Below are 21,070 nucleotides of genomic sequence, written 5' to 3' on the forward strand. Positions count from 1 at the left end.
CCATGGGCTTGCAAGGATGGTTTGGTGTTACAGTCTATTTCACAAGGGCTTTGGACTGTCATATCTGTGGCCTGTCTGCTGCTGTACTACTTGTGTTAACACCCCTGGTGGGGATTGTAGGGGTCTTATCGACAGCATTTCAGCATTAGAAATGGGTGGTTTCAGAAATCAGGTGTCCATTAATTGCTATACATTGTGCAGTATGTTTATTTTCTTTACTGTACATTTGCTTGATACACTTCATGCTGTAGAGAGAGTCCGCCACCCTTTGCCTGTCAAAGTCACACTGATGGTGAGATGGAATCTGATGTATGTCTCTGACATGGTCCAGTCACAACCAGCATGAAGAGACACACACAGGTGACTTTCCTGCATTAATTTTGTGTTTTGTGCCCTTTCTGCAGGAGAATGAGCCCCCAGACCACATTTGCCGGCAGACATGGGTCAGTGTACATCTGGCAGCTGGCCACGTTTGTTGGTGCAGACATGCGCATGTGTGCGCTAGCAGTGCCACAGGGCTTGTGCTCATACATCCAACAGAAGCAGACGTGTTTCCAGGAACTCCATGCAAGGTGAGCAGCACAAGGGGCACACACCACAGCCAACCTTCCACTAGGCCTGTTGCACATGCATGCTAAGTAGCGCCACAGATGGTGAGCCTGGACAGTTATTGGTGTTGAAGCACACAGTACAGCTAAGATGTGTTGGTGGACACATGGCAAGTTGCTTTCCAAGTTGTTAGGGGCACATGCAGGGGCTTTCGGACATATCCTCCAGTCCACCATGCTCCATTGAAGCAGATGTATAAGCCCATTAGCGTTCAAAGCCTGGAAAAATTGAGCTACGCACAGGGACACCCAGCGAGGGACAGACTGGTGTGCAGTGCATATCATTTGCATGTTCAAATTGATACATGCACTACCTCTTTTATTTGGGGGATGCCAGAACACTACTTGTACTGAAGTCGTACCTCGCTATATGCGTGTAGCTGCTTAGCCAGGGACCATTGAATGATGTGTGAATCTTGACACATTGGTCTTCCATTTGCCACGCGCCCACGTGTGCCTGACTTACTGCATTGACAGTGTATGAACCATCACGGGGGGGGTCTTACGTATGGGTTCGAAGCAGCACACAAGAGTGTTTGTGGAGGAGTTACTTGCTTTGGGGCATGTATGGTGGTGTGTGTGTGTGTTATGGACGCACACAGATAAGTAACTCTTACTATCTTTGCAGCATTGAACTGCTCCTGTTACCGGATCTCAGAGTGCGCAGGCAGGAGGCCAGCACTCACCCCAGAGATAAGTCTCTCTTTGACTTCCATTTGAGTCATTTGGTACAATGTGCATGATGTACATGGTTTATCTGATTGAGTATGTGTTATTGTGAATAGTAGATTTGTGTCTTTTCCCTACTTTCCCTTGACAATCTGACTCCCCTCTCCTGCCCTTCTTTCCGGTTATCCAGAATACCAATGCTTGTCCAGTCAACATATCCCTGACCCTCCTTCCCCACCGTGGTCTCAGAGGCCTGTGTAAGTTTGTCCTTGCAGGTGCCCAGACCACGGAGGGGGTGGTTGGTTCGTGCCACTCCTGCGCGTGGACACCGGAGCAGTGACACTACCCATCAGTTGGTGCTGCATCATTGTATATTATGTAGCAAACATGGTACACATCCTGTTGTAGCATTGTTTAAGTGTGTTAACTTGGTTGTTCCATCATTGTGCTTGTACATGTGCTTTGAAATTTACTGCTACTTCAAGTCATCTACTGGAGACTCTTCAAGTTACCCGGGAGGATAGCTCAGCGGCAGCGTGCGCGTCTTGGAAGCAAGACGACACGAAGCAACAACAGGTTCGATCCCCTGGTCCGCGCTTAGAAACCTCTGGGTGTTTAAGCGCGTTATAAATACGTAACTAAGACAAAAAAAAAAAATACGCAACTAAGAAAAACAAACAATTCCTGTAACAGCGCCTCGATGCCTGCGGGCTGTGTGAGCGCTTTATAAATATAAAATAAAAAAGTATTTTTTGCTGCCTACAGGCTTTTTGCCTGGCTTGTGTGTTTGGCTTCTTTGAGTTCTCTTCGATTTGGTATTTTTGCCAGTCAAGGTGGCCTCTGAGGGTGCTGGACACTATTTACATGCAAGGTGGTAGATGGAGACAAAGGGGAATGGTGATCTGTGGCCAGGTAGACTTCAAAGAAGAAGGCTACATACCGCAGACACAGTTGTTCAGTAGGTCATGGTGATATGTGAATGAGGGAGCGTGTTTGGTTGTTGGACAGTTGTCTTGGCCTACAGTGTGATGGGCACCCTGACATTGTTATTGTGGTGTCCTATGTACATGATGTGTTCTGCTGGTCAATGCCTGTCCTGTGTTGTGTTTACCTTTCCGGTGTGAGGGGATTGGTGTGCTTTGACATGCTGGGGTGTGGACATGGGCAATGTTCACATGTGATGTGTAGAGGACACTGATGGTCACTTGATTGGACATGTATGTATTTAGTGCATGTCCCTACTGACACACACAGTCACACTATGATTCACCACATGTACATCCACCTTTCCATGTCCAAATGTGCACACAGTTTGCCTTCTGCGGACCACTGTGTCCCTGCAGCACATGATCTATGACCATTTGTGGATCCTGTACATGCGTTAATTGTTTATTTATTTATTTATTTATTTTGTCCTTTTCATGTGTTGCTCAAGGTGTGTCTCTGACACAATGGCTGGTCACTATGTTTTGTGCTGAGCAGTGTGTTGGAGGAGATGCACACAGCACACATATTCAGGAGTAGGGATGTTGCCTTGCCCAATGTGCATGTGAACAGGCATTGATTGATATCTTCATGCTGCAACTGTTGGAATGCATTTGGGTATGACTTGGTATGTGTGGGAGGTTGTTGGTCAGTCATTTCATGTGATTCGATGTCAGGCGTCATTGTCTGGAGCCACTTTCCATTTATCACGTGTCACTTTGTGTATTATTGGTAATGTGTTGGCCTTTTGCTATTGCATGCCATGTCATGGTGTGTCAAACAAGGTTGATGTGGTTTAGGAGGGTTTGGTTGACATACCAGGGATTGTGATGGCCTGTTTTGCAGGGGTGTGTGATGCACACCTTGCATGTGTTCCTTTTGGTCACACACGATTGTTCATGTTTTAGTAGCTAGGGATGCACACAATGTAGCACTTCCATGGCAACATTCTCAGGGTGGTAAGGTTGTGACAATTGACTGTCTCTTTGTCATCATCGATTGTCACCTGGTATGTGCCAGGCCTGTGTGCACTCCGCAGGGATGGGAGTTTAGGTGAAAAATGTAGCCAAAAGCTGGGTCCTGCCTTCCTCACCACATGCCCTATCCCCTCCCATGGGCAGCGCCTGTGCCTGTGGTTGGGGATGTTGGGGCACCACCATGTACACCGGTACACCCTGCCGTGTTGCAACATTGTGCAGGACACATGCTGTCACAATTATCCTGCACACTACTGGGGGTGCTTTGAGTAGCTGCCCACCAGAGCGGTCAAGGGAGTGGAAGCGTGACTTTAGCACTCCGAATGTGCGCTCCACTATGCCCCTGGTTGCAATATGGGCAGCATTGTATCTTACCTGGGGTGGTGTGGTGGGGTTGCGGATTGTCATCATCAATGTGGTTGCTCAGAGGGTAGGCAAAGTCCCCTGGAGAGGTGATAATGGTTGTGATTATTGGGGTTTGTGTATTTGTCTGTGTGTGACATGCATGCATGTGCACAGGCATTTGTACTTACCTAGGAGCCATGTGTCGCCATGCTGCTCAGCTTCCAGGGCCTGGCTCAGGACGGACATTCTGTATATGAAAATGTGATGGGTGGAGCCTGGGTAGTTTGCATAGACAGAGGTGATGATTCCATTTGCATCACATACCACCTGCACGTTGATGGAATGCCAGTGCTTGCGGTTTCGATAGATGTGCTCAGTGACCCTAGTTGGATGTAGGGCCACATGGGTGCAATCTAGGGCACCAAGCACTTTGGGGAAGTGTGCCACCCTGTAAAAGTCCTGGACTATGGCCTGCCTTTCTGCGGGTGTTCTGGGCATGTATATGTGCCTGCGGACTGAGGGGCGCGCAGTCATGATTGCCAACACCTGGTGTAGGCAGTGTGACTGCCTGGCCTGTGAGACCCCCCCCCCACTATGGCAGTAGTCCGCTGAAATGACCCAGTGGCCAAAAAATGCAGGACATTGAGCTCCTTCTCCAAGGGGCTCAATGCTTGGGAGTAGAGGGTGGGGGATGTAAGGTTAACTTCCCATTCCCTGACCAGGTCTAGGATGATACGAGGTGGAAACCTATACCTGCCGTAGACCTGATCGTCAGGCATCCCAAAAAGGCTATTCGGGGGGATCAAATGTGGGCCCTGGCTATTCTCCTCCTCCTGCGGTGTCCCACGATAAGTGCTGCGACAAATGGGGCATTCATCGTAGCTGTATATACGTGTTTGTTGTTTGCGTGCACTTTTATACTGTGCTCAGGGACGCTTACGCCTGCCTTCCTGTGGCGGACGTGTTGACGCCTGTGCGCGTCTTTTAGCATGCGCTTCTTTCCCCTATTCGAATCCATGAATATGAGTTGTTCGCATGCGTGTGTGCGTTCTGTGTATTTCCCTGCAGTACTTCCCCATGTACGCCTTCTTTTTCACACATTGTTCCCCATTCTGCGTGTTACGCCCCATGTCCCGCCCCCTTCTTGGTGTGTGCGCCGACGTTGTGCGCTTTCCCTGTGTGTGTCGCGCACAGCGGTCAGTTGTTGCAATGATGTGTGCGCCCGTGTGCGCCATGCACGGATTTGGTGCACAACCAGTGGAAAACACGCGCAAGCTGTTCCTTGAATCGCACGCATGCGCGTGCACTTGCTTTTTCACACTTGCGCCACCTTGCGCTAGCTTGCGCTGAGATTTTCAGGGCATGTTTGTTCCATGAACGGCCCCTACGTGTGTCCTTCATGTGCAACTGTATCAGGTCAGTAAAGTAAACATGCAAAGTATGTCAAGTTGTGTTCCCCTGAAATGTGCAGGCTTCCCCATACCAATGTACTTAGCAAAGCAGAACTGAAGCCCTAAGGACTATTTCCGGTTTATTCTTGCATTTCTGGTTCTCAAGGTAAATTAACCCTCTACACTTACATTTTTCTCTGATAAAAGCTGCAACCTTCCTTGCATCTTCTAGCTATTTCATAATGCACTCCTTGGTCCTGATCCACTGAATGTTTTCCTTTGGGATTATAAAATGCTTCTGGGAATCTGGCCCCAAATGTGCAATGTCCTGTGCTTGGTATTTCGGACTCAGGAATATCACACATGACAGAAATATGCTTTGCCAAAATGTATCTATGTACTAAAAATACTTATTAAATGGTGGACATCGAAAAGGAAATATATGTCGAATACACTTTCTGTCGGTTGTGCAATTGCTGAAATAAAATATGTAATGTCATTTTTCTTTGGAAATGATGGTGAGCATACTGTACCCTCTAATCCGGCACCCTGTCGAACGTGTCGGTAAGCAAGAGACAGAAGTCCCCAATACGTTTCTACATGTAATTTCTCTTCTTGCTCTTGACAGCAAGGACTTTCTGTTATTGCAGACCTCATTTTTATTCGTTATATAAGTGTCTACACTTTTTATTCCCCACAATCTCTAGGAACTGTATATTTCCATGAATCTGTGGGACCTGCCTATTCCATTTTGACTCCAGGAACAATATTATTTCTTGTTCGAAAGCAGCTGAGTGCTGTACATGGTGTGGGCAGCCAGTGTATGGGCTGGCATCTTTTAACAGTACCATAGTTTTGTGATTTATAATCTGTCAGTATGCACATCCATTGTGACATTTTTCTTTGGATAGATGTTTTTGAAAAAGACAACTTGCAAAAAGTTGGGAATTGAATGGGTACTCCAAACCAATACTGGAATTGAGTTCCAACGTTGAGCGTGTGACAAGACTAACATTGTGGGCCTCTCTTTGTGGATGAGTTGCGAGTCTAGCCTGATGATGAATTTGCTGCGTGAGGATAGTGTGCCACAAGATATGTGATGCTTAGATGCCAGGTGCACTTGTGTGCTACTTATGAGTGCTTTGTAGATGATACCTGCAGTTCTGAACAGTACCCTACCTAGAGGGGACGCCAATGTAGTTCACATAAAAGGGTGTTGATTCAGTCAGTTTTCTGCACACCTGCAATACGATATGCTGCAGAATGGTGGACTGCTTTTAGGGGAGCCAAGCACGTCTCTTAGCCATTTGGGCATTCTTGGCTGTGTCTTTCCAAAAGGAAAGGATGCTGTGAATGGTGAAGCCTAAGGATTTAGCTAAATCTGAGAGCTGCTATTGGAAAATATTTGGATTAGCACGAGGACCGATGAGGAGGTTTTCTATTTTAGATGGGTTAAGCTTGAGGTAGGCAGTTAACATCCATGTCTGAATGATGGCTACGTGGATGGGAGACAACTGATGTCCTGTAGGTTATTTATTCTCATGTACAACTGAGTATTGTCTGTGTATTGGTGGATGGCTACATTGGGATCTTTGAGGAGAGTTCCCAGAAGCGCCATATACAGGTTAAAAATGATTGGTGAGAGGATGGAGCCTTGGGGAACTCTACAGGAGGCTGGGGTCAAGTAGAATTCAACAGGTCCATCTGGACAGCCTGGTGTCTGCCTGAGACTAACGAGATAAACTAATTCAGGAGTGAGCCAGAGAATCCCATCCTGTCCATGTGAAAAGAGGAGGATGTGGTGGTTGATGGTGTCAAAAGCAGCAGAGAGTTCAAGGAGGAAGGGGAGGCATGAGTCACCCTTATCCATGAGTTTAAGGACATCATCTACCACCTGGATGGTGGCTGTTTCGATACTACACTTGGTGCGAAACCCAAACTGATAGTCGTTGAGGAGGTGTAGTTGTTGAAATCTGTAAAGTAATTGTGCAGAAACTACTTTTTCCAAGGGTTTCTTACATACGGGAAGTTCTTCAGGGGCTGATACTTGGCCAGATCATCAGGATCTAGGGTTGTTTATTTACAAAAGAAGATGTGTGAGATCAGTCTCCAGCTTGACTGGGAATTACCCATCTGTGAGGGGAGCATTCATGATGCGGGGTAGTGTGTTGAGTGCCGATCGCATCACATGTTTTATGATGATGGCCAGGATGATATCGCGAGAGTAGGAAATGGGTTTGAGGGAAGAAATTGTTATAGGAGGTCTGGTGGAGAGAGGGGAGATACATCTGTGCAGGAGCGCAGTGAGCGTGCTAGAGTGCAGGGGCTGGGGCTAACGCTGTGTGAGGTTGATTCGATGATCTGTTGTTGATTCCATCTAATTTGTCCTGAGTTTCCCGCTCTTTGGGTCGGGTGAGGGTTTTGCTCAATGCTTTATAACTTGCTCCTTTTAGGGGCTGCCACGATGGTCTGGAGTGGTAAGCATCATTGTCCTTGGTAATCATAATCCTACGGTTGGCGCGGACATATATGAGATCAGTGAGATCTTCATGATTACGTTTTCTTCCGTCACCATTTCTCTAGAGCTCTGATTGAGCACTTGTTGGAGGCAAGCTGAGGCGTGTTTGAGGGGGCATGAGTGTCAACAGCTGAGCCATTCCCTGTGGGAGGGCAGTATGTGAAGTTTGCTTCTAGTTGAATGAGTGGGGTTGAGCAGGGTTGAGTGAGGGAGTATTTAGCTGATGTTCATGGGCTGAGTTGGTGATCAGTAGTGAGAAGTAAGATGGCAGCGTGGTCAGACCAGTCCAGTGAGACTGGGTCTGCACAGGTGACAAGGGGTGAGGTGACGTAAACACTACGTCTAGGGTCTTGCCTTTGGTGTTTATCGGGAGAGCGCAATTTGCTGAAGATCCATGGATACAGTCAGTGAGAAAAGCGTGCTTCAAGTGTGGTTGTCAGCGTGAGACTCAGGGACATTACAATCAATGAGAAAGACATTTTTATTGAGTGCTAATTTGGCTCGGGAGAGATGCTAGTCCCATTGTTCTCTGGGACCTTCTTTTCCACATTGGCCTCTGCTAACAGCCTTATTCCACTGATCTCTGCATAAGCCAGTGAAACACCCATGAAAACCTGACCAGCCATTCCGAAATCATTCTGGCATAAAGCTATGATACCAAAGTGACCATTCAAAGAACTGACACAAATACGCCATATATACCACACTCAACACACATACATCTTCCCACACTTCCTAAGCACCTTGCACTAGCACATGAAACGTCGCACTCCCACCAAAACTAGATCAAAAACTTGCTACAGAGTGAACTAACCGCACAAAGAACAATTTCAGCAGTCCCGCATTTTCATAAGGTCCCACAAATCAACATTTGCAAATGTTTATACGGTCCCACATAGAGAAACCTGTTTCAATAGCCCCACACTGACATATCCAATGTCCGATACAATGAAATGCAGACCACTCTCTGCCCCCATGTTCATACAACCATAATTGCATACCAACCAATTGCACATCTCGATTCATGAGACCCACCCTACACCCAAAATAAATTACCTATATACCCTAGGAATTAAACCCTGGCCCCACTACCTACATATGAGGCCACACCATAAAAACAACAGCATCACAATAACAGTATTGGTTCATTATTGAGCATCCAATTTGGTAGTTAAAGAATTGGTCGCATTGATTTTGTACATGTTGCCACATATATTACCATTTATTTTAGAGCTGCCAGAAAATGGAAATACCTCTGGGGCCAGATTGTAGAAACTGCCTATTCCATTCTGTCTCCGGGAACTATATTATTTCCTGCTCAATATACTTTGGACCAGGGCAAAGTTGTCCCTAGTGCTCATACCATTCCGTATTAGCCGTAGGGCAAACTTTGTGCAAACATGCAATAAAACATGTATATTTTTTGCACTAGGCTAATGTTTGCCCAGTTGCTTATGCCAGATTGCACTTCTCATTGTGCAATGGCTTTCTAATATGTTCTTGTGATTTTAGAAATATGGCAAATGTTGCCCTAGTGCGAATACCATGCAACATTGCACGTGCACCAGTGCAACGTTTGTGCAATCTGGCACCAGGTGTTCTGGCTAGTCACATGCAGCAATGCCTCTCACCACAGCCAGCTCCTGCCTTGCCCTTTCAATTGCTTGATGTCGAACTGCAGTTAGCAGCACTCAGGCCACCATCCTTGCACCACTGTCCGCTCCCACTTTGTTCTTATCATTCTCTGCGACAAGTCTCTTCCCATCAGTCTCTGGGGCCTGCCTCTTCCTATCGGTCTCCGTAGCCAGCCTCTTCCTATCAGTCTCTGCTACCAGCCTCTTCCCATCACTCTCCAGGACCTGCCTCTTCCTATCAGTCTCTGTGACCAGTCTCTTCCCATCAGTCTCTGGCGCCTGCCTCTTCCTATCAGTCTCTGCGACAAGTCTCTTCCCATCAGTCTCTGGGGCCTGCCTCTTCCTATCAGTCTCTGCTACCAGCCTATTCCCATCACTCTCCAGGACCTGCCTTTTCCTATCAGTCACTGTGACCAGCCTCTTCCTATCAGTCTCTGCGACAAGTCTCTTCCCATCAGTCTCTGGGGCCTGCCTCTTCCTATCAGTCTCCGTAGCTAGCCTCTTCCTATCAGTCTCTGCTACCAGCCTCTTCCCATCACTCTCGAGGACCTGCCTTTTCCTATCAGTCACTGTGACCAGCCTCTTCCTATCAGTCTCTGCGACAAGTCTCTTCCCATCAGTCTCTGGCGCCTGCCTCTTCCTATCAGTCTCCGTAGCCAGCCTCTTCCTATCAGTCTCTGCTACCAGCCTATTCCCATCACTCTCCAGGACCTGCCTCTTCCTGTCAGTCTCTGGGGCCTGCCTCTTCCTATCAGTCTCCGTAGCCAGCCTCTTCCTATCAGTCTCTGCGACAAGTCTCTTCCCATCAGTCTCTGGGGCCTGCCTCTTCCTATCAGTCTCCGTAGCCAGCCTCTTCCTATCAGTCTCTGCTACCAGCCTCTTCCCATCACTCTCGAGGACCTGCCTTTTCCTATCAGTCACTGTGACCAGCCTCTTCCAATTAGTCTCTGCTGTCAGTCTCTTCCCATCAGTCTCTGGGGCCTGCCTCTTCCTAGCAGTCTCCGTGACCAGCCTCTTCCTAGCAGTCTCCGTAGCCAGCCTCTTCCTATCAGTCTCTGCTACCAGCCTCTTCCCATCACTCTCCAGGACCTGCCTTTTCCTATCAGTCACTGTGACCAGCCTCTTCCAATTAGTCTCTGCTGTCAGTCTCTTCCCATCAGTCTCCGTGACCAGCGTCTTCCTATCAGTCTCTGGGGCCTGCCTCTTCCTATCAGTCTCCGTAGCCAGCCTCTTCCTATCAGTCTCCATAGCCAGCCTCTTCCTATCAGTCTCTGCGACAAGTCTCTTCCCATCAGTCTCTGGGGCCTGCCTCTTCCTATCAGTCTCCGTAGCCAGCCTCTTCCTATCAGTCTCTGCTACCAGCCTCTTCCCATCACTCTCCAGGACCTGCCTCTTCCTATCAGTCTCTGTGACCAGTCTCTTCCCATCAGTTTCCGGGACCTACCTCTTCCTATCACTTTCAGCGACCAACCTTTTCCTATCAGTCTCCCGGACTAGCCTCTTCCTATCAGTCTCCAGAATATGCCTCTTCCTATCAGTCACTGTGACCAGCCTCTTCCAATTAGTCTCTGCTGTCAGTCTCTTCCCATCAGTCTCTGGCGCCTGCCTTTTCCTAGCAGTCTCCGTGACCAGCCTCTTCCTAGCAGTCTCTGCTACCAGCCTATTCCCATCACTCTCCAGGACCTGCCTCTTCCTATCAGTCTCTGTGACCAGTCTCTTCCCATCAGTCTCCGGGACCTACCTCTTCCTATCAGTATCTGGGATCAGCTCTTCCTATGACTCTCCACAACCAGCCTCTTCCTATCGGTCTCTGTGACCAGCCTCTTCCTATCAGTCTCTGTGACCAGCCTCTTCCTATCAGTCTCTGCGATCAGCCTCTTCCCATCAGTATCCGGGTCCGACTCTTCCTATCAGTATCTGGGATCAGCTCTTCCTATGACTCTCCACAACCAGCCTCTTCCTATCGGTCTCTGTGACCAGCCTCTTCCTATCAGTCTCTGCGAGCAGCCTCTTCCCATCAGTATCCGGGACCCACTCTTCCTATCAGTATCCAGGATCAGCTTTTCCTATGAGTCTCTGTAACTATCCTCTTTCTATCAGTCTCTGTGACCAGCCTCTTCCTATCAGTATCAGTCTCTGGGACTTGCATCTTCTCATCAGTCTCTGGGACATGCTCTTTCAATCAGTTTCCTGGACTTGCCATTCCTTTCAGTATCTGGGACCTTCTATCACCGTCAATCCCGGAGCCTTCTCTGTTGTCATCAGTCTCCAGGACTTTGCTTGTCCTTGACACTCTCGGACTTCCATGTTGTTCTCTCTCGGCATATGTGGGTGTGCTTGACTCAATCTCTGCCCTAGGCCTCAATTGCCACATTCCACTGTCATGAACCCCGGAGGTAGTGAAGGCACGCGCCTGAATGCACATGTCAGAAATAATACAATCCACTAGGGAAAAAAGGGCAAGAGATTTCTTGCAAGGATAACAAGTTTTAATAGCACAAAAATCAGAATGCTAGCAAAGAACTCTGCTGCTCGAGAAAGTACTGGTGGATTTAGTACAAGTAGAGAACTATCAGGCATGACAGCATTATCATTGTGCAAAAAATATCCATGTGGCTGATTGGTGAGACCCTATACATGTGAACTGGATAACCCAGCCCTTTAAGATGAGTGGCAATTACCCTGGGGATGGACAGGGATGTAGATTTTTATTCATCCATCAATAATCAAGACGACTCAGGTAGTTGGCAAAAGGAAAACTGTTTTAATGTCAATTATCTAAAACAGGAGCATAACGAACAGCAACAAACGCGCCCGATCCTCTTACTCAATGTATTCTCGAAAAAAGTGAGATTTTATACACAAAACTCATCATCAATGACGTTAACCTACATGTTTACTAACGTCGTCCTACGTGGCAACCACAAAAACCAATGAGTATGGGTGAATGGCTCTGAGTGAACATCTAAGTATAGGATCCATACAAGTCTAAAAAAGTTCAAATATGTGATTGGTTACTTAACATCAGGTGGGGCAACTAAGCCCTCCCCTAAAAATGACCACTATGAATGTCACTAAATGCATGTCGTCCCATTCGTTTACACAACTATAGGACCCCTAATTACGCGGTCCCCTACAATTGGTCGCCACTCTACCCTCAGTACTTTTCTACCTACTTCTAGCAGCATGCAGACTGGCCATCCAGGTGCTGGTGAGCTCGCTTTAACCATGGCTTCCCACCAATTAGCATATCAATCCATCATCACCTGAGTGGTCTACTGTCAATAAGGCTTTGAAGCTCGGCCTTGAGAGTGTTCTTAGCTCTGAGAAATTCAGGGAGTGAAAGCACGGTCTTCCCTCGTGCATAGGTGTGACCATCTCGTCTGTCCAACTTCATCCTTCCATGTGACTGGAGATCATGGAATCGAGCTTCTGGTGCTTTTTAATACTATTTTTTCATAGACCTTGAGGTCTTCCTTGTTTTGTTCATGCCTTCTGAACAGGAGTTTTGTTCTTCCACATGATTTGTATCCAATGTCAGTTTACTGCAGTTTGATAAAACCTTGGCTTCTTTGGCTCACTCAGCCTTGTCTGATGTGATTCACTTTGTACTTCAATTGGCTTTTTAACTGTGACACACTAGAAATTAGGCCTTTTTGCTAATGTCCAGCACCATTATAATGCGTTGTGGAAACATCAATACTTCACTTGTTCATAGGTATATATGTATATGTTGGTGCTTGCCGCAATCTATTCACTATAATCTAGCCTTACGATTACTTCATCTGCATGCGTTTCTTTTGTATCTGTACATGTGTAAAATGACTTAATGTCTTCATCTGTTTCTGTGGCATAAGCTTCTTCACCTTGATCCCAAGATGTCACTTTTCCTTGATACTTTCTTGATTCTTTATAGAATATCTTCATTCTCTGGGCTCTGCATTGCTTTTAGTTATGTCAGTTCAGCTCTATGGTTTCCTCAATGGAAATCTTGCCTCTAGGATTCCTTTTGGCCTTTGTCGTTTCAACTGTTCCGTGTATGTCACATACTCTGATTTCCAAAACACAGGTAATAGGGGAGGAAGTGTTGAGGTGGGGGTACTTGGCTCCTCCTCTATACATGGGCCTGCTCCATAGGGGATGCCATGCTCTGATGAGCTCCAGTCTTAGCCGTCTGTCGCCTGCCACTTGGGGTGAGCTGGGCTCATCGCTCCAGGTACTGAAGGTCGAGCACTTCACATGTTTCTAACACAGAGTTACTATTGAGGCAATATACCCAGAGGTGGCTGTCCAACCATGCAGCTAACGGCCCGCTGCCCAAGTTAAGGGCCAGAGTGCAGCAAGGGTTTACCATTCACTATTGTACTGTCGATTGGAAACATTGTTGGTAATTTTTATATTGAACATGTGATTTAAAACTGAAACTATAAGCTGTTGTTCACCTATCCAGCCCCCACCCACCTCCCCCACCCATTACTGCTCCCGCTGAAGCTATGGCTCTTATACAACAATTACTACCTACAATAAAGTCTTCACACAAATACGATCTTGAGATTCAACAGCGCAAACGATTGATGCGCACAGAAATAAGTAATATGTCACAAACTGACATTAGAGCCTTCTCCGACATGAAAAGAGCTGCTAAACACAAATATAAAAACTGGATTATATCATACAAAACAGTCATGTTGCAAAACTACTCTGAACTCATGATGGCAAAAATGGAAAAATAAAATCTCTGCAGAGCACTGGAAGATCATCAACAACTCTGCACCACAAGTTGCTTTACAGACCAATATGGTCTCCGAAGCATCACGGATCTCATTTTACACTGAGTTGTTTAAAAAGAACTGTGATACTGATGAATGGAAGCCACCGATCCTCACACAATGGGATCTTGAGTTTGAGAGAGATGACATTTTAAGCATAATCACCAAAGCTCGTGCCTCGAGTGCTCCTGGCCCTGACGGCTTGACAAACTATACACTTAAGCGTAATCCTGAGAAGTGGGCCGACATTTGTGTGACTTTATACAAGAGGATTGTTACTAGACGCGCTATCCCAAAATCATGGAAAAATGTGGTAAGAGTACCAATCTTTAAAAAGGGTAATAGAGCCAACCCGAAAGACTACAGGCCAAAAGCCCTTCTCGACGTCCTGGGGAAGGTCTACGTAATCACTTTACAACAAAAGTTGTTGAAATGGTCCACAGAATGTAATCATGTAGACATTCGACAAGCAGGCTCCGTGTAGGGCGTAGGCGGTGCTCTAAACCTCGTATTGGTAAATCTACTCAAAATGGAAGCCCTCAGAACAAAAACTAAAGTGTATTTTGCATTTATAGACTTTTCTTACGCTTTTACTAGTGTTGATTGTGACAAGTTGTGGAAAAAACTATCCAATTGGAATTGTCCACCTAGTTTGTTGGATGCCATCAGAGAACTCCAAACTGACACCACCATTAAGCTCAGACTGGAGTCAAATGTGACATTATCAACACCTATTCATACATACAAGGGTGTGAAACAAGGATGCCCTTTGGCTGCCATTATCTTCAGTTTGTTTATATCAATATGGGTAGTGCGCTTTATGAAGGACACTCATTTCCACCAAAAATTCACAGAACCCATGTCAGTTGGCTCGTATACGCTGAGGATTTAATATTGCTAGACTCGACCCCAATTGGCTTGCAGCGTAAATTAGACATCCTTGAAGCATATATCCTAAAAAACGGCTTTCATATTAACAAACAAAAATGCGAGAGAATGACAATCGAAATTTGTCTGGCATATAGAACAAGAAAGCCTGAGGACAATCTCAAACACAAGATACTTAGGAATGAGGATCAATGCGAACCTAAATGATGGCCCATGGGTTGTAATTGTGAACATTAAATGCCGGCAGTTGGCTTGGCAAGCCGCAATAATAAACAAACAATACGGGAATTGGGAATTTTCATTAAAACCCGTCATTGCTTTTTATCAACAAAAAGTAGTACTCTTGTTAATGTATGGTGCTGAAAATGCATTTGGGTGCTCAAGCGACTTGTGAGCTACCTTGGAGAACATGTTCTGGACCCAAGTACTTCAACTACAGAACGGACCCCAACCGTGTGCATACAGTACAAACCTAGTCTTATATCCATTGGAGTTTGTTAAGCTTTTTTAGGAAAACCATACTACAAACTCCTGCTCCTCAATTCGAAATTCTACATAATCCAGGCAATGATAATCCGAAGACCATGTTATCAATGTGGAACAATTGTTGCCTTGAAATCTTAAAAGAACACAACATTGATCTAACAAATTTACAAGAAAACCCAAACCTGGCAAAAAAAATAAAATATGGAGGTCTGATTGGTCAAGGACGTGTGATCTAAACAGAACTCAAGGCTAATGAAAGATGTCCCAAGTGAAGATTACGTATCTCGATTTCCTGATCAGTCGAGATCATTGTAAATGTGTTTAAGACTCAATGGGCCTCATTCCGAGTATGGCGGTAAGGGATAGCGGCCACCGGTAACGAGACCGGTGGCAGTGATCCCTTACCGCCATACTCAGAGTTCCCTTTGCGCCCTCGCCCTTAACGCCTGCTTTGAGCAGGTGTTAAAGTCGAGGGCGCAAAGGGGCCTCCAAGCCAATAACGGTGACCGTAATGAACGGTCACCGTTATTTGCATCTTCCCCATTCCCATTGAGCCCTATGGGGGCTCATTTGGGAATGGGGAAGAGCCTTGGTGAATGGGGAATTACCGCCCCGCCAACCTTGGAATGGGGCGGTAATTCCGCCATCCACCAAGGCGCTGCCGGTCCGGGTACGGCGTCAACCAAGGCGTTAATAGAGCCATTGGTTAGCGCCGTACTTGGAATGAGGCCCAATGTACTGAGAACAAAAGAACGTTTAAGCACATGGTCTCAACTCGTTGATCTAGATCAAACATGTCGTTTCTGTGAATCCCATATTGAGACTCTAAAACATCTAACACAATTTTGCAGCAGACTTCGAAACCTAAGAACACGACTCTTAGGGTCCATCATCTGTAACCAACAAACGCGAAGTGCCGATGATTGGTGGCAGCTAATGTTTAACGGGTCGGATCGAAAACTGACATTTGCGTTAACAGTCTTTTTAAAAGACTTGAAAACTAGTCGAGGCAAAGAAGTGGGAGGAAACTGCCCAAACCGCTAATGCGCAAGACTTTTGAGGGTCTTCATAGAGACCACAAGTTGGGAGCCGGAACAATAAAGCTGTAAAATAGGAACGCTAATTGTTTTGTTGAAAGTATATTATTGTCACAAGGAGATGCATTGGAATATATGTTTATTCTTTTATATATTTTTTTCTCTTTTTAAAGGTTTATATAAAACAATAAAAAAAATTTAAAATAAAAGTTTTCTTCTCCTTCGCCTCCTTTTTCCTTATCATTTGGCTGTATGATATGATATGAGATGATATGATATGGCATTTATAAACGCGCCTATACACAAGTGTTTCAAGGCACGATGAGGCAAGGGAGGGGAAACTGAGGGAAGACAGAGACAGCGATCCTACTAGGCCAGGTGACATTGAGATTGCGCAAGTGCAAGAGAATAGGGGTGGGAGAAGTGCCAGGAAAAGGAGAGTAAGTGCGGAGCACAGGATAAGTAGTGTGTTCAGCAGGTGGCATTACAAGGGGTAGATGCAAACAACTGTTGTGGGCCATACAGGCACCGACACCAGGCAGGCTTGGGCAATATAAGTGTGTGAGATTGATATTCAACTAATCTGCCAATATTAAGTAAAGTCATGTCAATTTCAGATATCCACTGCCCACAGCACTGGCGTGGCCACATGTCTCAAACATCATCTCTATGAAGGAACTCCCTTCAATCCAAAGGCTCAACAAGAGGATTAGAAATGGAATTCTATAAGTTTAGTAGCCACCTGTAACTATTTTTAAGTGCTGCAGAATGTACATATTTGTGCTGCAGTAGCACCGTTTTTTAGGCCAGGATCATTTAATACATGTTCAGCCAGGAACAAACCAGGCCACGGTGTCTAATCGGATTTGGTTTCTGAAGGTTTGCATTTCAGAAAGTTCAATCTTTGTGAGATGGTTTTTTACACACACACACACACACACCACTCTGGAGGGTGAATTTACAGCACCATCTAAGTGGCGCATGAGAAGCAAGTGAAGTACTGTGACTTTTGCGGGTTAGTCTCACTTTTTGCCCAACGCTGTGCCGGCGCACCCTTAGAGAAAGTAAGCTCAGGTATGGACAACAGCACCACCAGGAACACCACAAGTACTGGCTCCTCCATGCAGGCCAGATGAAGCAGGGACCAACTCATGACACTCATAAAAGCACCTTCAACCTCATATTGGGGAGAGGGAGGGCTCTGCAGAAGACCCTAACCATATGTTAAATACCCTTTTCTTACAATCGTTGACACATCATGGTTATCTGTAGTTTCTGAGGGGCTGGCAAGGGCACAATGGTTTGCAAAAATTATTTGGGGTACATTTAGAAACCCTACAGTAGCAGTGCACCTCGGAAATCATGCCCATTATCAGATCACCAGAGGAAATGTTCTTGCTAAATTGAGAGCCCTAGAAATACTAAACACCTCGCCTCCTCTGGGTTGTGTGTATTGTATACCTATGTATATATATATATATATATATATACACACTTCAGTTATGCTATGTTACTATGCTTTTGTATTGCATCGAATTGCAATCGTTGGCGTACTTTGAAAATGCACCTATTTTTACTCTATGTGTAGCTATAGCACTACCTGTGAGTTTCCTGTATCGTGATGCCTTATACTTGACAGATGTTCGTGTTTCAAAAATAATGATGCGCTTTAGTGTGGGATCTTACAAGGTGAGGATTGACACCTTTCGCAAAAGCCAAAAGTGACTGACGAGGACCGCCGGCGAATTATAAAGGATCTGCCGATGACTCAGAAAGGATTGCAAGCGAAGACTCGGCTCGAGCCTTTGCATTAAAGCAGAGACATGGAAGATCAAGAGAAAGTCCAGGCAGAGGGGATCATTATATTAAATACGTTGCTTCTTGCAAGGAAATAGGACTGCTCTGGGGCCCTAGCTGGCTGCTTACAAGATGGCTGCTTACAAGATGGCTGCCTGATATCACAGCTCTGAGCAGGACGAATTTTTAGCATAAGAAAATGCATTCATAGCCATCATCCACGCTGCTAATGATTGCCCAGCGTGAAGGAGATTGATCGGCACCTGCTGGTCATAATGAAATAATGCATAGCGACACTGAATAAGAAGCAGCACAGATCACGTGTGCTACGACGCAAAGGCCGGAGAGACAGCACGGGAGGTAGCAGGATCAAAGGAAGCAACTTTCTTACCTTGTTACCTTGATGGTATATGTGAATTGAGACATACACAATCACATCAAAAAAGCAAATATATAACCGCCAGAGGAGATTTCATTTATATGACTACACCTATCCACTGGTGAGGCTAAGATCGAAGGCCGGCATGGAATAAGAATTGCAGAATGGTTGAGGTTCACTCTTTTCTGCGCCACGGCACATTTTAAATGCGACACTGGAAGCAATTTCCATGGACAGGCTTTTTTCGATGGACTGCGCCCAGTAAAATAGACCACAAGTCTTTCTGGTGAAATGACTAATGCTCTGCAGGAGAATCGGGATGAGTAGTGACTAAACGGCCTACTCAGCCGCACACTACTACTAACCCGGCAGTGATCCCAATCATAAAGTTGAAACAGGCGCAGCTGCCCTCAATAATCACAAGTGGGCTTCATCTCTATTACTTATTAACATCTACTTTAACCCAGTACGGGTCAAGGTGGTCAATGCTATTGGTATTGTAGAGAATTTGTTAGTTGACTTGCTGGCAAGAGTGAGAATCACCCCATTTTCATTGGTGTATGTTGAATGTAGATTATGGACTAGAAGATCTAAAGGAGGAGATGGGTGAACGGTACTATATAAACAAATTCGGACATGGGGAAAAAAAAGGAGCTACAACGTAATCTTGGGAAAGTTCTTAGCTAGATGGTGTTTTCGTCAAATGAATTCCTTCTTTAGAATGGGAACGGATCTCCTACTCACTTGGTTTGGTGTCTCCTCAAATTCCACTTTGAACTATATTTATTTGTCTAACCTAAACAACAAGGACATATGCAGGTTCAACGTTGCTAAAACTTGTAACAGTGATCACGCAATACTGACATGGACCTTCTTGACTAACGAAGGTGTGCAGAAAGCGCCAACTTCTAAATCTTTGAATTTGATCACCAACGCTTCTAGGAACAGAGTTTCCCAGTTTAGCAACAATAATGAAAGGTAAACTGCAATCTGGTAAAATGGTGCGATTGAATCACTTTGAGAGAACCATTTCTTGTTCACCCTTGAAATTCTGACACACACTCTTAAAAATAAAATCTCAAACTAACATGATAGAACATTGGAAGATGCATCATTTTGTACAGGGCAAATATCTTGTGCGCGATAGAGCCATTAATCTGAAGAAACAAGTCTTGAGAGCTAACATTAAGAAAGAGATTTCATCTGTAGGTTATAGTTGTGAGAACAAGAACACAGAAATACATACTCTCAACATAAACTTTAAACATGGATTAAGAAATCACAAGGTTCCCAAATACATTGATGTAAATCAGGAGTTACTAGGTGACATACTTAGTTGCCACGCTAGGGCTATTTGGTGAAAGTTGAATGGGAAACCTGAAAGTCCGATAAAGATGCAGTCCTCTTGCGTGGTGGAGCAGGACTGCATTCACCACTCTTCTATGATTTTTCACAGTCATAGTGCTGACCAGTCATGGTTTGGAGGAACAACAGTCAGAAAGATGTAATGTGATTGTATGATTTCGATAAAGATGAGATCCCTGCCATTATTGGTAAGTTTACAAACTCTAGTGCTTGTGGTTCAGATGGGATGATTAATAGCTTGTTAAACAAAAACCCTACATTATGGTGAGATATTTTGTTTAGGCTATTCACCCAGGTGGTGTCAACAGGAACCAGTCCAGTCTTGTGGCAGCGAAGCAATAATAGTTGCCAAATTGAATAAAGGCCTGAGGAGCAATCCTATGAGTTATGGACCCATCGCATCGATAGACGTCTTATCAAAAATACTCACCAATATAGTATTGAAAGACTTGACTAAGTGGGCGGACAATGCAAATATACTTATCCCACTTCAGACTGGATACAGGAAAGGAATAGAAACTACACTTACGAGCTTCATATTATCTGTCTGTATGGCACAAGAGAGCACGGAGACTGGAAGAACACTTTACGCCGCAGCATTAAACTTTTCCTCCGCCTTCAACAATGTTGACCAAACCATTTTATATGGAAAATTGTCTAGGTGTGGGATATAACCTGGCCTACTGTGAATGATACAATTATTTTACTCAGGCACCACCAGGTCGGTGTGATTGCCCCAACACTCTTCAATCAGTCCTCTGGACAAAAGTACTGGATTTATGATATGATATGGCATTTATAAGGCGCCACAAGACAAGGGAGAGAAAACAAAGGGAGGACAAGAAAAACAATCCTACTAGGCCTTGTGTCATTCGTATCATGTAAGTGCAACAATAGAAGTGCAAGGGGAAGTAGAGGGGAAAGTGCAGGGAGAAGAGGGGCACGTGCAAACAGAGCAGCATGGCTCTGAGTAAGTGCGGCCAGGGCAGCGTGGCTCTGGGTAAGTGCAAGGAGGCAGGGGGGCTGTAGAGGTTACAGTTACAGCCCCTTAGTGTGAGGTAGGCCAGGAGGGAATGCAAAGGAAGACGGGTCATGGAGGAGCCTGGCACTCAGTGAGACTCTAAGGGAACCAAGCAAGCAGTCCGCGCAGCAGGCAGGTAAGTTAGCAAGGAAGTGAGAGAGAGAAGTCAGAGGAGAAAACAGAGAGTCTTGAGCTGCTTCCA

The 21,070-nt window shown here is 45.6% G+C and overlaps 1 protein-coding gene across 1 annotated transcript; it reads right to left on the reverse strand.

The window, feature by feature from the left end:
* Positions 1 to 9,183: 9,183 nt before the first annotated feature.
* On the reverse strand, positions 9,184 to 10,374 carry LOC138563356 (calponin homology domain-containing protein DDB_G0272472-like). The gene has a single exon (XM_069642839.1). It carries the CDS (start codon positions 10,372 to 10,374, stop codon positions 9,184 to 9,186), a length of 1,191 nt encoding a protein of 396 aa, XP_069498940.1.
* Positions 10,375 to 21,070: the final 10,696 nt, after the last annotated feature.

Source organism: Ambystoma mexicanum, chromosome 1q, assembly GCF_040938575.1.
Source record: "Ambystoma mexicanum isolate Mex_15411 chromosome 1q, UKY_AmexF1_1, whole genome shotgun sequence".
In the NCBI taxonomy this organism is placed as follows: domain Eukaryota; kingdom Metazoa; phylum Chordata; class Amphibia; order Caudata; family Ambystomatidae; genus Ambystoma; species Ambystoma mexicanum.